The sequence below is a fragment of the Marmota flaviventris genome, chromosome 17, assembly GCF_047511675.1.
Source record: "Marmota flaviventris isolate mMarFla1 chromosome 17, mMarFla1.hap1, whole genome shotgun sequence".
Classification (NCBI taxonomy): Eukaryota; Metazoa; Chordata; class Mammalia; order Rodentia; family Sciuridae; genus Marmota; species Marmota flaviventris.
Window position 1 is genome coordinate 34410847 of NC_092514.1, and position 16059 is coordinate 34426905.

General features: G+C 47.4%; 1 protein-coding gene and 1 non-coding gene across 8 annotated transcripts in view; both read left to right on the forward strand.

Annotated features, from left to right (window-relative positions):
• Nucleotides 1-593: 593 nt before the first annotated feature.
• Myo18a (myosin XVIIIA) overlaps nucleotides 594-16059 on the forward strand; it is a 98351-nt gene continuing 82885 nt past the window's right edge. For 6 of the 7 annotated variants that reach the window (XM_071603677.1, XM_071603679.1, XM_071603680.1 and 3 more), the window contains exons 1-2: nucleotides 594-670; nucleotides 11371-12450. In XM_071603677.1, the coding sequence (XP_071459778.1) occupies nucleotides 11452-12450 (999 nt within the window). In that variant the 5' untranslated portion in view covers nucleotides 594-670; nucleotides 11371-11451. Of the gene's footprint in view, nucleotides 671-4153; nucleotides 4195-11370; nucleotides 12451-16059 lie in introns of those variants that run through there. The other variant, XM_071603678.1, reaches the window with a different exon arrangement.
• LOC114083316 (U6 spliceosomal RNA) lies at nucleotides 5906-6012 on the forward strand. Its single transcript, XR_003581118.2, has one exon. It is a non-coding gene; the product is annotated as a U6 spliceosomal RNA (small nuclear RNA).

The window sequence follows — 16059 nt, forward strand, 5'->3', positions numbered from 1 at the left end:
GCTTGGATGGAATCCAGGACCTTGTTAAAGCCACAGGGGTATTTCAGACCAAGCCATTGCGATCCTGTTCCCACCTTGCCCTGTGAATTCCTGCAGTGCCACCTTGGAATTGGAAGACAGTACCTGATCTAGACTGAGTCATTTGGGACCACCCAGCGGGTACCTGTGTATGCCTCTGCAGAGCCACTCTGGGAAGAAGTGGCCAGAAAGACTCGTTGCTTCTGGAAAGCACTAGCCTGAACACAGGGAAGTCCAGAGCCTGCCTTGGACAGAACTTCTATACTTTCTGTAGGACCCTGGTGTTTGCTCTGGGCAAGGCCACTCCATATTTCGGACGTGTCCAGCAGCTTCCCTTGGCCAGTAGTGACAGGATCTACAGGCAGAGTCTCTCGGATACGGCGACAAGGACCTCAGAGCCCACTGCGGATAGTCTCCCTGGGCAGCCCCGGGTGCCCGCATGGCCAGCATCTGGCGGCGCGCCTGAGCGCTGACGGGCAGGCCGGGTGTTTATCCTCGGAGTCGCCAGCAGGGAGCTCCCTTTCGGTTCTGCTCGCGCGGTCGCGGGGGGCGGCGCTGCGCTGCGCCGCGCTGCGCTCCAGCCCCGACCGGGCCGGGGCCGTGGATGCCTGGTCTCCGCTCCTGCTGCCTGCCGGGCGGGCTCCGGCGGCCGGTGAGTGTGGGGCTGCGGGGGGCGGCGGCTCGGTGGCGAGCTGGGCCCAGTGGGGAGGTGGGGCGGGCTCTGGCCGACCGACTGGCCGTGCGGCGGGCCCCGCCGCCTCCTCCTCTCCAGTCCCCTGGAAGCGGCGGGCCCGGACTCCCGGCTCCTGTCCCCTGTCCCTGGCGGCGCTGCGGGGCTCGACAGCCGGGGGTGGGGGCCGACCCGGAGAGGCGGGGAGGGAAAGCACCGGCCCCTTTTGGCCAGTCTGGGGGGCGCTGGAGGCAGGACAGAGTGGCCTTACGTTTGGGGGGATTTGGGGCTTTGGAGGAGTCCAGGTGGCCCAGAGCTGCGGGATGGGGGCTGCAGCCTCGGGGCTGGGGGGCTTCTCGGGGACAGGCCCAGGCCCCCCAGATGGAGCAATCAATCGAGGGAGGCGCTGAGGAAGACAGCGGGGAAGGGGAGCACCTCCACCGAGCCCTTTATCCCTCCCAGCGGCCTTCACCCTTTCACTGCCAGGCCGACAGCGGGCTCTTCTCAAAGGAGCAGCTGCTAGACAGCTGGCAAAACAATGGAGACCCCGCTTCCCGGCCCCCTCTTCTTGGGACAGAAGATGGGGGGGAGGATGGTAGGCTTGGGGGATTAGATGGTGCAGGCGGTCCCCTGTGACTGGCTGCTCACCTCACCTTTCCCTGCAAGGGGTGGGGTGTGTGTGGGAAGGTCGGACAGCCTGCCCCAGGCCTCCGGGAGAGACCGCCCCGACGCCCCGCCCTGCTAACCTGTCATGCCAGTTGTTTCTCGCCAATGGAAGGGGAGGTGGTAGAGTCAGCTGCTCCCCCCGCCTCTTGATAGGGGGCACAGGCAACTTGGTAGCAAGCCTAGTGAGGAGTGGGTCATGCTCCTGGCTGAGATAAGGCCTGCAGGGACACACCACACATTGGGGCTTTGTTGTGGGGGTGGAGGTGGGGTGTCACTTGGTTGCAAGGCACATGTATCCTGCTGATTAGTTGGTAAAAGTGCTGCCAGAATGAGCCAGAGATGGGGAGGAAGATAGTCTGTTTTTTAAGTGGTACTCATTTTGCCTGATCACTTGGCAACTGCAAGAATGTATTTGGTGGAGGCCTCATAGTTGGTGTGTATGTGGAGAGGGCTGAAGGCTGCTTCCTGGAGGGACTCTCTTGACTAGGGCCTTCCAGTCCTCAGATGGTTCCCCAAAATGAGAATTGGGATTCTTCCCTCTTCACCTTGCCAATGACTTGGGCTCCTTTGCATGTTTTCTCATGGTGTCCCTGGCATGTCTGTGGCAAAGGAGATCATGTAAATGCCCTTATGGGAGAGGGAACTGTGGCAAGCATATATGTATGTATTATGACTGTATTGAAAGGTAAGGTAAGGTCATCCAGGCGAATAAGAACAAGATCACCTTAGCAGGATACTGAATCTAGAGGATATTGAATCAGGCTGGCTTTCCTTGTGCTTACAGGATGTGGAGCCCTTTCTTGAGCAGGTTGGTGTCCTGTTGCCATAACAACAGGCATGGCCTAACATTCTCCACCCTTTCTGGTTCAGGGGCTACTTTCTATTTGGGGATTCTGAAAGTTACTCTCCTGAGGTCTCTGGCTTCCTGACAAGCCTTGCTGGCTCTTTGTCAAAGGCCTGCCACCTCTCAGCTTCCCTTCTGTCCTTTTGTGATGAGGCTTTCCAGGAAACATCCTCCTGGTTGCTGGACATGACTTGGCTGGTTATATATAGCCTTGGGTGGAGGTATGCTTGTCCATTTGGGATTGAGGATATTTAAGTGGGGACTCAATTCCAGGGAGACAATGGCTTTGGGGTAAGCTGTTATGTTAAGGGGATTAAGGGAATGAGAAGGATTGTGGCTAGGGGTAAATAAATGGTGGGAGTGGGAGGGTCATAGGCTAGAGGTCACTTCCTTTAGGATCTTTGAACTTTGGACAGTTGATGACCAGGTGCCCAGCAGTTCTGAGTGTCTAGTTTGTTTACTCTCTCCAGACCTGGCTCAGGTGCCAGGGTGTATGCCTGAGGGTTTCCTCCCCTGCTCCAGACTCTTGTTAGAAATCATTACATGTATTATGACCTTCCTGACTCCTACCTGCTTTCCGTGCATTCATGGGTAGTCTGGGCAACTAAGCTGTTTCCCAGAACCCCTTTCACTGGCCTTGCTTGAGGCTGCTCATTGAGGTGGGCATGTCTTTAGAAGTTGGCTTGAAAACTCTGGGGTCCCTCAGAGGCAGGTACCTGAAGATGGACTGGGAAGGGCAGAACTTGGGCTTAGGTGAAAGGGAGAATCCACCCTGCTGGGGTGGAACAGGGAGTTGTTGGGATTCTGGAAGCCTTGATCCTGACTTGGTGTGTCACATGTCTCCAATGCAGCCGTGGGGTGTTCTTCCTCCTTCAAACCAGAGAGGTCTGCTCCCAGTCAGTCACCCTAGCCTTGAGTGAATGCCACGGACAGAAATCAAAGCATTCATGTGAGCTGGGTCCTGTTGGTGGCCCTGGGCTGCAGACTTGTCTCAGACCTACCCTAGTTGTGGGGGTGAAACCAAGGGGTTGGGTCCAGGTTTAAAGATTTGAAGGGACTCACTGTGGGCTATGATTGACAGATTCCCATAGGACTCAGGATAGGGGTTTTTCAGGTCTGCTTTGGGCCAGGCCCTGCGTGCTCTAAGATCTCTATGTAGTACCCCACTTTGATTCCCCCTACCCCAGCTTTACTGAGGTACCATTATCATTTTTTGAGGTAGTCTGAATTTGAGGGTAGGGTGGTGCCCAGGTAGGACTTAGTTGGTGGAGTGGGACTTAGACCTGGTTAGTTTTCACTTCTCCCATTCACCTTTAATTTCCCTGCCCTTTGAGGAGGTAGGAATTGTGTGGTTTGTAAATTATTCACATTTCCTTGACATTTCAAACTTGAGAGTCAGGCAGCAGTTCAAGTCTGATGATTTTAATAGGGCCAAGTCCCATTTTCTCTGCCAGATACTTCATCATCACTTGCAAGGGATTATTTTTATTTTTCTCTGGTATTCAAAAATGTTGGATGATGGGTTCAAGGTCACACAGCACATGGAAGGCAGAGCAGGATGAGAACCTGCAGTTTGTAGTAGAGTGCAATACCTATGCAGCAAAGGCTTGGAGATTGTATGGTTGGAATAGCGGAGTCTAGAGAGGAGATGCCACTTGCTCAAGGTCACACAGAAGGGGGCGTGTGGCAAGGGGAGCATAGCGGAACTGGTCTGCGGGCAGGCCCCGTTTTGGACCCGGGTTAGTACTTTCTCTCCCCGCACAGGTTCTGTCGGGGCTGGCACGTTGCTGCGTCCCAAGTGAGACCCTATCGCGGCAAAAGGCGCCACGGGGCTGCGGCTGTGGCTGCGCCGGCCAGGCCGAGGGAAAATGCTAAGGGCTGCCGGACTCCCGGGCTCCCGGCGCTGCGGCGGGCGGGCCAGCTGATGTCATGCGAGAAGCGTGCATTCGGAGCCGGGTGCACACCTGGAGCCAGATAAGCTCCGTGTGACCTGGAGGTGAGTCACGCGGCGCTGCGGAGCTCAGCAGAACCGGCGGGATCAGCGCGGCGGCGGCGACTGGCCGCTCTCGCTGGGGCCGCGCGGCGGGCCGGGCCAGGTGTTGCGCGACACCTCTGAGCCGGGGCTGCGATCTCCGGTGCGGGCTTGGGACAAGTTAGGGGCCTCGGGCTGTAGGGAGCCGCCGCTCTAGGAGGTCAGAGGCCAAGGGAGAGAGGTCGGCTCTCCTGGGAAAGTATTTCCTTTGTATGTATTTATGAGTGTGGTCAGCCGGTGGGAGGTGGGGAACTGACCTAAGTATTCACCCACAGCAGCCAAGTCTGGGTGCCCCTGTCTGTCCCTGTCCTGGGAAGCTAATGTTATAGTTTCCATTTCCTGGGGTTTCTGCTTTGCCAGCTGCAGGGTGACCCATTTAAATCTGTCCCTACTTAAAGCCATAAGATACCAGTAAAGTCTCTTTTAACCAGGTCCCCAAAGTCACTGAATTCAACTTTTAAGACAGGAAGGCAACTTTAAATTGATCCTTGCAAACCCTGTTTACAACTTTAATGCGAATGGATTGCTTGCCACTCTATCAGAACTACACTTTTTGTTTTGTTTTTTAAATCTTTAAAGTTAGGAAAGTAACATGGGGGGTGTGTAGTTGAATCATTAGGAAATGTATTCAGTGGAAAACTTAAGTGTGACTTTTCCCGTTGCCACCTACTCCCCAGGGACAACCAGATACATTTTTTTCTGGGGTGGAGGGGGATGAGGGTGGATACTGGGGATTGAATCTAGGGGCTCTTTACCATTGAGATACATCCCCAGTCATTATTATTATTATTATTATTATTATTATTATTATTACCATCATCATCATCATTATTATTTTAAGACAAGTTCTTATTAAGTTGCTTAGGATCTTACTAAGTTGCTGAGGCTGGCCTTGAACTTGCCATCCTCCTGCCTCAGCCTCCTGAGCCACTGAGACTATTAGTGTGCATCACACTTGGCCCCAGACTAATTTTTAAAAGCTTGTTTTGTGTGTGTGTGTGTGTGTGTGATATTTACCTATTTATAACTAAATATATTATTTAAAAATATTTAATGTAAATATTCAACATCTTTTTTGTAAGAAATAAAGAGCATACAGAAAGAAGAAAAATCACACATATTCCCACTACTCAGAGCCTCTAGGCTTAAATTTACACACACACACACACACACACACACACCTATCAACTTAATATTCTCGTTTTAAAAGCTTAAAACCATATAGATGAAACACAAATCTGCTTTGACTACTCTAAAATCCCAATCTCCTTCCCAGAGCATATATTTTTCTATGACTATGTAAATATTGTATGTAATATACCTGTTTATTATTCATATACATATATATAGTTTTAAAAATTTTAGCATGCATTCTGTCCATCTTGCTTTCCTCACTTAACAAGATAGTATAGAATTTTTCTAGGTCAGTATATACAAATCTACCTCACTCTTTTTAATAACTGCCTAGTTGTTTTATAATTTAATTATTTCCATGGTGATTCATATTTATATGTATAGATTTGTAATTATAAACAATTCTGCAAAGATTAGCCTAGTTTATTGTGTGACTATATCTATAGATGACCTATAGAGTTGTGGAATTGTCCAAAAGTTATGAATGAACATAAATGTTTCCATAGACATCACCAACTTACCCTCCTAAAAATTTATTCAAATGCTTACTTTGGTAGCACGTACACTAACATTGGAAGAATATAGGTAAGATTAGCCTGGCCCCTGTGCAAGGATTACACACAAATTCATGAAGTATTCCATATTTTTATAGTTTAGACCAACTGGCCTTTCTGCTGCAGATATGTATATGTCACACCAGTTTGTACTCCTACCAACACATATGAGTGTTCCTGCTTCCCATCCCATAATGTTATCCATCTTTATAGTTTTTATTGAACTGCTAGATCAAAAGCAGTATATAACTGTGGTTGTTACTGAGGCTGAATACCTGTTCATATGTGTTGGCTATTTGTATTTCTGCATCTCTGAATTGGCTGTCTGTATCCTCCACAGTAGCTATAGGGAGCTGTGGACTCAAACATGTGATCCAATTTGCCCGAGTGCTCACTAGGTTGCCTTTACTTCTTTGGGCTTTATTTTCCACATAAAAGGGGCTGAACTTATTTTAGTCATATTTGTGCTGATAGTCACTGTACACTCTCTTATCCTCTTCATCATCCCATTTAGGTTGGAAGAATGTACCACTCTTGAAAGCTTACCATGGGCTAGGCATTGTACATGTCATGCTTAAATATGCCATACATATGTGTGTGTTTAAAATTTAATTCCTGCTCCTTATGTGATAGAGGCTATTATCTCCGTTTTATTTTATAGATAGTGAAACCAGGCATACAGTGGCCTGAAGTGACTTGCCCAGGGCTTCATAGGTATTAACTCAGATTTGTTCTCAGTTTTGTGAACTGACATCCAAAGCCTCTGAGCTCTTTCACTAGGCTTACTTACCTTTACATCCCTTGTATTTAGTAGCTTCTTGATAGATACATTTTTTAAAATTTCTTACATACATGACAATAGTGGAATGCATTACATTCATAATTATCCATTCATAGCACAATTTTTTCGAAACTCTGTATATAAAAAAAGAGGTAGATATATTTAAAAACATATTTATTTTTTAGGTGTAGTTGGACACAATGCCTTTATTTATCTAACCCAGGGCCTTGCATGTGCTAGGAGAGTGCTCTACCACTGAGCTACAATCTCAGCCCCTAGACACATATTTTTTCTAATATTTTATCACAAAGATCTGCAAACATTTAGAAAAGTTAAAAGAATTTTACAGTCAACACCTCCCTACCTCATAAATTCAACAATTGGCATTTTCCCATCCTTGCTTACCATATTTTTATCCCTTGATTGATCTACCAAGCTGTCTTAAATTTTTGACATATCTCAAAGTAAATTGCAGCCATTGGTATACCCTACTCCACATCTTTTAGCCTATGTATCATTAACTGGAGTTCAATATTTGTTTACATTTTTTTTTTCTTTTGAGTAAATACTTATGTTCAATAAAATACACAAATCTAACATACACTATTTGATGACAGTTGACAAATATATAGATCTGTCATCTCAAGTCCCTACGCACATTCAGGACATGAACATCACTTTAGGAGTTCCCTCATGCCCTTTTTCATACATTCTCCCATTCCCCCAACCCCAGGATAATCATTGCTTTGATTTTTTTTTAACTATAGGTTAATTTTGCCTGTATTAGAGCTTTATATAAATAGAATCATACCAATATGCATTGTCAACAGCTTCTTCCCCACTTGCTTCAGATAATGTTTTTGAGATTTGTCCCTGTTATTGTGCTTATCAGCAGTTGTTTCCTTTTTGTTGCTAAGTAGCATTCCATTTTGCGTCAACATGTAAATTATTTATCCATTTTTTTTTTAAATATTTTATTTACATTTTAGTTTTCGGCAGAGACAACATCTTTGTTTGTATGTGGTGCTGAGGATCGAACCCGGGCCGCACACATGCCAGGCAAGTGCGCTACCACTTGAGCCACATCCCCAGCCCTTATCCATTTTTGTGGATAGACAGGTAGATGCATGTTTGAATTGAACAGTCCTTGCCTTCAAGATGCTCACAGTTTCAAAGTGATAAAGCAGCTGAGTTGACAGATTGTATTTTGTTTTGGAAATAGAAGGGTCAAGATAATTTTGGCAGATACCTGAATTTACATACTTACCTTTCCTCCACTTAAAGTTAGGAAAGGCTGGGGCTGGGGTAGTGGCTCAGTGGTAGAGTGCTTGCCTAGCATGCATGAGGCACTGGGTTCCATCCTCAACAACGCATAAATAAATAAAATAAAGGTATTGTGCCCATCTACAACTTAAAAAAAAAAAGTTAGGAAAAGCTTCCTGGAGTGAACTATTAAGTTTCCTTCACCTGCGTGAAGTGAGAAGGTGGGAGAGGAAGAAGAGGTGGATAGAAAATATAGTCTGGAATGGGGATCGGGTAGATGTTGGTTTCAGAGCTGCTGAAGGCCTTGGGCCCATGGACAGATGATGTTGACAAATTCAAGATCTACAAGAAGATGGTGGAGCCCAGCTCTCTAGTGAAATGAGGGCTGAGGAGCATGGGTACAGCAAATCTGATCTTGGAAGAGAAACCTGCAGGCAGTCAGATAGCTCCAGATGTGTGGCTCAGGAATAAACAGTCCATACCCAAGCCTGGCAAAAAGGGGAATGGCAGTGGGGAAGAGGTGCCTTTGTGAGCTGTGCAGGTAACAATGGCTGGATAGGGATGGTGAGTAAGGTCTGACATGTTTCAATCTCTGAAGCCCTGAGGGTTAGGATGACAGGGGTGACTTTGACAGAAAGTTAATAACTAACCTATGTCCACAAGGGACTTGGATAGTTGGAATTTTAGAGCTGGAAGAGGCCTAGATCATCTAGTTCAACCTTGAGCAAAGTGACAAGCCCAAGGTCCCCCCAACTGTGATTTCTTGGCAGATTCAGGCCTAGATATCAGATCTCCTCAAATTTCCAGCCAGCACCATTCCCTATCCTGCTGCTATGACTGACGCTCTGTTTTTCCTGCCTGCTGCAATGACATGAGGGGCAAGTTTTTGCTGAGACAGGAATTTACATGAACTTTCTTCTAAGGGACTTTTCTGGCTCAAAGACTCTAGAATTCTGGGGGCTGTTTTCCGTTGAGAGTGCCCAGCTACCTAACCTCCAGCCAAGAGCCAGAATTAGGTAAGGTTTGTAGAGTATCAGTGGCTTGTTGAGATAGAGTACTATAGGCAGGTAGGTTCTTTGTGATTGGGCTAAGGCTAAAATACTCTTGTTAGTCCCCAAGGATTTTTTTTTCTTCCTTCATATCCCCCACAGGTACCCCTGGAGCCATCTTCTAGACCAGTCAAGATGGTGTGGGTAGAGACCTGCCAAAGATCCCTTGTCTTGGTATATGATAGGTCTATGCTACATTTCTATCAACATTCAGAAGAGAGACTCCTCCGTCAAAAGTAGAGCCCTGAAGGGGTTAGGGTTTGGGCTCAGCAGTAGTGCACTTGCCTGCCGTATATGAGGCACTGGGTTTGATTCTCAGCATATAAATTTGATTCTTAGTATATAAATAAATAAAATAAAGGTCTATCAACAACTTTAAAAATATTAAAAAAAAAAAAAAAAAAAAGTAAATCCCTGAAGAAAGGATGCTGGTTGTCAGGCACTCCCTGGCTCCCACCAAGTCCAGACCCAGCTGGTCAATACTGCTCCTGGCTATATGCCTTTTGGACTTTAGATTTTCTGTCTTCCAAATCCCAGTGTTCACCAAGCATTTAGAACTAACAAGTCCAGAGGGAACTTTGTTTTACTAAGTTGAAACTGAGGTCAGAGAGAGAGAGAAGAGGCTCTTGCTATGCCCACAAGGAGCTAGTGACCTGGTCAGATTTCCTACCTCTTTGGACATGCTCTACAGCTAAAGATTTCTCCAGAATTGCACTGTCAAATCTAAGAGCTGCAAGCCCAAGGAAGTTGTTGAATACTTGAAATGTGGTTCGTCTGAATTGAAATATGCTTTAAGTATAAAATACACAGTGAGTTTCAAAGACTTAATATGGAAAATAGAATTTAAAAAGCTGGCAATATTTTATATAACTTACATGTTGAGATGTCACTATTTTGGATATATTGTATTAAACAGAATATATTATTAAAGTTAATTTAACTTTTTTTTTAGTATACATAACTGGCCTATGTTACCCAGACTGGCCTTGAACTCACAATCTTCCTGCTTCAGCCTCCCAAGTAGCTAGAATTATAGTCATGTACCACCATGTCTGGATTTACCTGTTTATTTTTTATCTTTTTAATGTGGCTACTAGGAGATTTTAAAATTATATATATTACTTGAATTGTCTTGTGGACAGCGTTGCTCTAGACTGAAGATGTGTTGGTCTGCTAGGAACCACAGGGGTCAGGGTGTTGTGCAGAGAGGTAACAATTAGCCAGTGCTAACTGGGGGCCTTAGGAGTTTCTGGAGGGAAGACCCTCTTAGTGGAATGGGTATCCTGGAGGCCCAGCTTGGTTGTGGGGATGGCTACGCAGAGAGAAAATACCTGTCCAGGGCCCGGTAAGAGGCCATTGCTGGAAGGGTAAGTTCATAGATCCTCTGTCTGGAACTCAGAGGGGGAAGCTTTCATGGAGAGAGAAAAAATTACAGTTAATTTCTACTTAGATGACATGGCCTATTTCTACTTCTTGTTCCTTGCTGAACAAGAAAGGCTCTCTCAATTCTACCCCCACCAGGTTTTTCTCAGTTCTACCCCCAAAGAGGTGCACGTGAGAGTGAGGGTAGGTTGATGCCTTCAGTATACACATCCTGGAGCTGGGGTTTTCTCTCAGGCGGCCACAACTTTCTTCCTGAAGCTATATTTAGGTGTTGGTCTAGGGAAAAGGATGTAAGTTTTTCAGGATCCTGTTTATCCAGCAGACCCCACACCACCCCCACCCCGCAGCTGTCTGTCCTCTGTTTGGTCTGGAACTTCCCCTTCCTTCCCTCCCTGCTTCACTTTGGGCATCCAGGTCATAGAAAGGATGTATTGGCCCCTGAAACTCAGCATTGCCACTTATTAACTGGGTGGCATCTAACATATCCTTAACTTTCTAAGCTCCATTTTTCTCATTTGTAAAGTGGAGATAATCGCACATAACTTGCAGAAATGTTATGAGAGTCAAGAGAAAGTCATTACATAAAGGTTGGATCCCAAGATCTTCTGGGTGTCAGTGGCTAAGTCTGCTGCTGTAGGGGACATAGGAAGGAGCCTGGTAGCATGTGATGTCTGTTGCTCTGGTAGACATGGCTGAAGGAGGTGATGGCAAAGAGCCCCTTTCCTTTGCCTTTTTTGCTTGAATCTTCAATCAGATTAAAGATGGCTTGACGTTTACTCTTGCTCGCAGGTCAGGTCTTTCCAGGTATACCTAAGCCTTGGTCTAAATAATTATATCACATGTTAAAATATTGTATAAAGCAAAGTACCTGATACATCATTAGCACTCAGTGAGGGGTAGTTGGTCATATCTGGACTGGAGATGCAGGAAGAGACTGCTGGAATAATCTTTTTTCCCTTTGTGTTTCTGTTTACAGCAGCAAGGTGGGGGTCCAAAGGTCCTGTGCTAAGCACCCATAATCCTCTAGGGGTGCCACCCAAAAAAACAAAACCCCACCATGTTTAACTTAATGAAAAAAGATAAGGACAAAGATGGCGGGCGGAAGGAGAAGAAGGAGAAAAAGGAGAAGAAAGAGCGGATGTCAGCAGCAGAGCTGCGGAGCCTGGAGGAGATGAGTCTCCGTCGTGGATTCTTCAACCTGAACCGCTCCTCCAAGCGTGAATCCAAGACACGCCTGGAAATCTCCAACCCCATCCCCATCAAGGTGGCCAGTGGGTCTGACCTGCACCTGACTGACATTGACTCTGACAGCAACCGGGGCAGCATCATCCTAGACTCGGGCCACTTAAGCACAGCCAGCTCCAGCGATGACCTCAAGGGTGAGGAAGGCAGCTTCAGGGGCTCTGTGCTGCAGCGGGCAGCCAAGTTCGGCTCACTGGCCAAGCAGAACTCACAGATGATTGTCAAGCGCTTCTCTTTCTCCCAGCGAAGTCGGGATGAAAGCGCCTCAGAAACCTCAACCCCCTCAGAGCACTCTGCAGCCCCATCACCACAGGTGGAGATAAGGACACTAGAGGGACAACTGTTGCAGCATTCTGGCCCAGGCATCCCTCGAGCAGGACACCGTTCTCGAGTCCTTGAGCTGGTGACTAAAAGGTTCCCAGCTGACCTGAGACTCCCCCCAGTGGTGCCTCCACCACCCCCTGCCCCCAGGGAACTGGAACTGCAACGAAGGCCCACCGGAGACTTTGGTTTCTCCCTGAGGCGTACAACCATGCTGGATCGTGGCCCTGAGGGCCAGGCCTATCGCCGGGTGGTTCACTTTGCTGAACCTGGTGCTGGTACCAAGGACCTGGCTCTTGGGTTGGTGCCAGGAGACCGACTGGTGGAGATTAATGGGCACAATGTGGAGAACAAGTCCAGAGATGAGATTGTGGAGATGATCCGACAGTCTGGGGACAGTGTGCGGCTTAAGGTTCAGCCCATCCCAGAGCTCAGCGAGTTGAGCCGGAGCTGGTTGCGGAGTGGCGACGGACACCGCAGGGAGCCAGCCGATGTGAGTTCTTCCCTGAGTACCAGGGGTGAGCAGGGATCTGGGATGTGGGCATTTCATGCAGTTGTACTTAGGCGGATAACTGAGAGTGCCCAAGAGCTGTGGTCAGACCCTAGACAGCATAGAAGTTGGAGGATTGTATCATTCCTTGGGCCTGTAGGGAGAAGTAACATCAGGAGAGGGTGTCCCATGCCAGATGCTTACTACAGGATTCATACCTTTGTCTTCGTCAAGCAGCTAAGTACAACTCCTCAAAGGTTCATTGTGATAGAGTTTTCAATAGTTTCTCCAGGCCTCATGGTTTGATGTTTTCCTCTAGCGTTCTGTTGGATTGACTTGATTGAATTCAGCATAATGCCTTTCTCAAGGGTGTCAGGCAAGAACAGGTTCTGCCTAAACTTTAGCTGTATCCCTGGAGCCCTCAGGAGAGGTTTTTATTGGTTGGTAAAATTGCCATGTCAGTGTTCAGTTTCGTGATATGAAGACGGGTTACAGTTTTGGTCACCTTATGTTCTGAGCCCTAAATTGGGACATGTAGGCTAACATGTGCTACTTTCAGATAGGAGGGACAATATGGACACTAAAAGATAGGAATTCCATGTTTATTTAGATTTTGGAGATAACAGAAAAATGACAAATGATTTCAAATTAGGGCTGAACATTTGGGGTGAAGAGCTGTGTGTACAGAGGAAGTCAGCTGGGAACCTTTTAGTGACCAGCCCTGGGGAAGATGACCTTCTCCAGGGCCTCTTCGTGCTCCTGAGTAGGCAAGGCATTAAATACCAAGTGAGATCTCAGAGTAGCAGGACAAGATCATGGAGGCCCTTGTAAACCATGGTTGGAGTTAGATTTTATCCCACTGAAGTGGGACCATCGAAGAATTTGAAATAGAGGAGTGATTGGGTGTGATTTATAAAGGCTGCAAGAATTTTAGGGGCTGGGGATGTGGCTCAAGCAGTAGTGCGCTCTCCTGGCATGCGAGGCGCTGGGTTTGATCCTCAGCACCACATAAAAAAAAGTAAAATAAAGATGTTGTGTCCACCGAAAACTGAAAAATAAATATTAAAAAAAGAAGAAGAATTTTTATTACTCTCCCAGAAGAATAAAAAGGATGACTCTGGAAAATCAATAGAAATCAAACCTCCAGAGATAATGTATCCTGACTATCCCTGAGATCCCTAACTCTGATCCTGCCCACGCAAAACTACAGAGGAAGGCATGAGAGCAGAGATTTAGATCAGATGAATGGGCAGGTCTCGATGGGGAACTAAAACCTTTAACCCCAGTGGTCTTTTGATGGGCCTGGGGGAGGGGTGACATAGTTTGGAATATCCTGCCTAGAGATAGGCATATCCTTCCCTCCCTGTTGTGGGTTTTAGGACTGTCCAGATCTGGGCCTTGCAGCCTGACCAGTGCACAGCTGGCTGGGACCTTTCAGCACTAAGTGGCCAGCCAGATGTGTCAAAGTCAAAAAGAAGAGGAAGTGCTAAGGAAGCAGGCAGAGTCCAGCTCCAAGCTTTCTCCCAGGGAGAGGAAATGGACATTCAGAATGGCTGTTCAACCTGTCAGTATATTGGGCCCAGAGTGGCAGGGTCATACTCTGGCAGGACACACTGAACTTGGGTTCAGGGTCTTCCTTTACCCTGGGGCTAGTTGGGTTTGGGTAGCTTTGTGGTCAGGGTGAGTAGTGAGTGAGAAGGAGCTTGTGTAGAATCCAGGGGAAGGCCTGACTCGTTCATTCTGAAAGCACACATTGAGCACTTGCTGCATGTTAGCTGGCAAGTTAGACTGAACTCAGGGAACTAAGATTTCGAGGAGGAAGACAAGGGCCTTCCCTTGTCTTCCCCTTGGAAGTCTTAGTTCCCTGAGTTCTTTATTTTTAAAACCAAAGGTTGTAATGCATTGCTATGTCTCTACTTTCTCCCAGGCTAAGATTGCTTTTAACAGATGGAATTTTCTTCTTAAAGCATAAATCCCCCTGGGTGTTGTTTCTAGCTCCCTGCTGAACCACAGCAAGGCCTCTGTGGGGCTCCAGGTTTGACATCCCAGATGCCATTTAGTTCTCTCTCTGTAGCCCAGGGATCATCCTGGCATCTCACATTTCCTAGCCACTCTTCCTTTCCGACTAGCTGCTGCTGTCCCATCCCTGGGGAGGTGGATGGTTTAGCTTTGGAGGCGCCGGTGGAATCCATGTTACAGCTGGTATCCCTGAAACACTGGCTTGCTCTCGCCCCAAGGGGCAAGCCCAGCTGTTACCCAGAGGACTTCTTCCCTAGGCCTCAGCTTGGCAGATCTGGCAGCAGACACAGTAGAAAACTCCATCCCATGTGTCTTCCTGGAGCTATCTGGCAGTACAAGGCACACAGGACTGAAAAAAGCCCTTTCCCCACCTGGGTGTTGGTGAGGACTTGAGCCACAAGCAGACAGAAGCAGAGCCTCAGCATTTCTAGCTTTCTGCGACAGACTTCATGAGCTGGAACGGAATAGGGGTAGGGATGGCAGCTCTCCTATGGCCCTCAGCCTCTATCTCTTTCTCTTCCTCCCACTCCGATTCCTGCTACTTTTCTTGGCATCAGTTCTAATTTCAGTTCTGCACCAAGAAAAGAATTTTCTCAGGGCTGGAGCTGTAGCTCAGTGGTAGAATACTTGCCTAGCATGTGTGAGGCACTGGGTTTGATCCTCAGCACCACATAAAAATTAAATAAATAAAAGTGTTGTGTCCATTTAAATCTAAAAAAAGAAAAATTTAAAAAAAAGAAAGAAAGAAAGAAAGAAAAGAGCCTTCTCACTTCCAGGCTCCTGGTCAGGGTACCCTGATGATGAGAGCTCCACAGGGATAACTTCTGGTGGCCACCCTGCCCATCAGGCAGTTCATCAACTGTGTCCACATGTTGTCTATCTCCAGAGAGCTCCCAGGGAGCTGACCAACTATCTGTTCTCTCTGACACACAGAGGGCGGCCAGGGCTCCACGGCTCCTCTCTGTAGCCTATTCCAAAGGCCCCAGGGAGACACACCCCTTCAGGTTTCCCTCTCACCCTGGAGTGTGCAGAATGCTTGGTTCACACTTTCTTCATGTGTTCCTGTAGCCACTCGATGAGGTTCCATGGGGAGTAGGGGTAAGCCACAGTGATAGGATAGATTCAGGGCCTGACAAATTCTGAGAGAAGCAGTTCTTTCTTCTGCCATCTCTCCTTCCATCTACCTACCCACAAGAGGCTTCACGTACAGTGTTGGGAATGGTCAGCAAAAGCTGCCATCTGCATAGGAGTTGAGTGATAGGAGTCAGGAGGAAGTGGAAGACTGTGATAGACCCATGCCAAGGCCTCAAAGTTGGAGAAAGAAGGACATGTTTGGGGAGCAAGGCATATTTTGGGAAGGACAGTGAATGCTGACAGAAGCAGCAGGAGAGAGAAGCAGAGGCTACCTAGGTCCCTGTGAATTTTGCTGAGGAGTGTGAACTTTAACCCAGGGGCCTCAAAACCATTCCAATCAGTAGGGAGTGACAGGAAAAGAGTTTAGAAAATCTCTCTGCCAGCTTCTGGATAATGCTTGAGGACATAGCAGGGGTCACCATGGGGAGGGCTAGTTGGGAGGCCTTTGAAATAATCCTT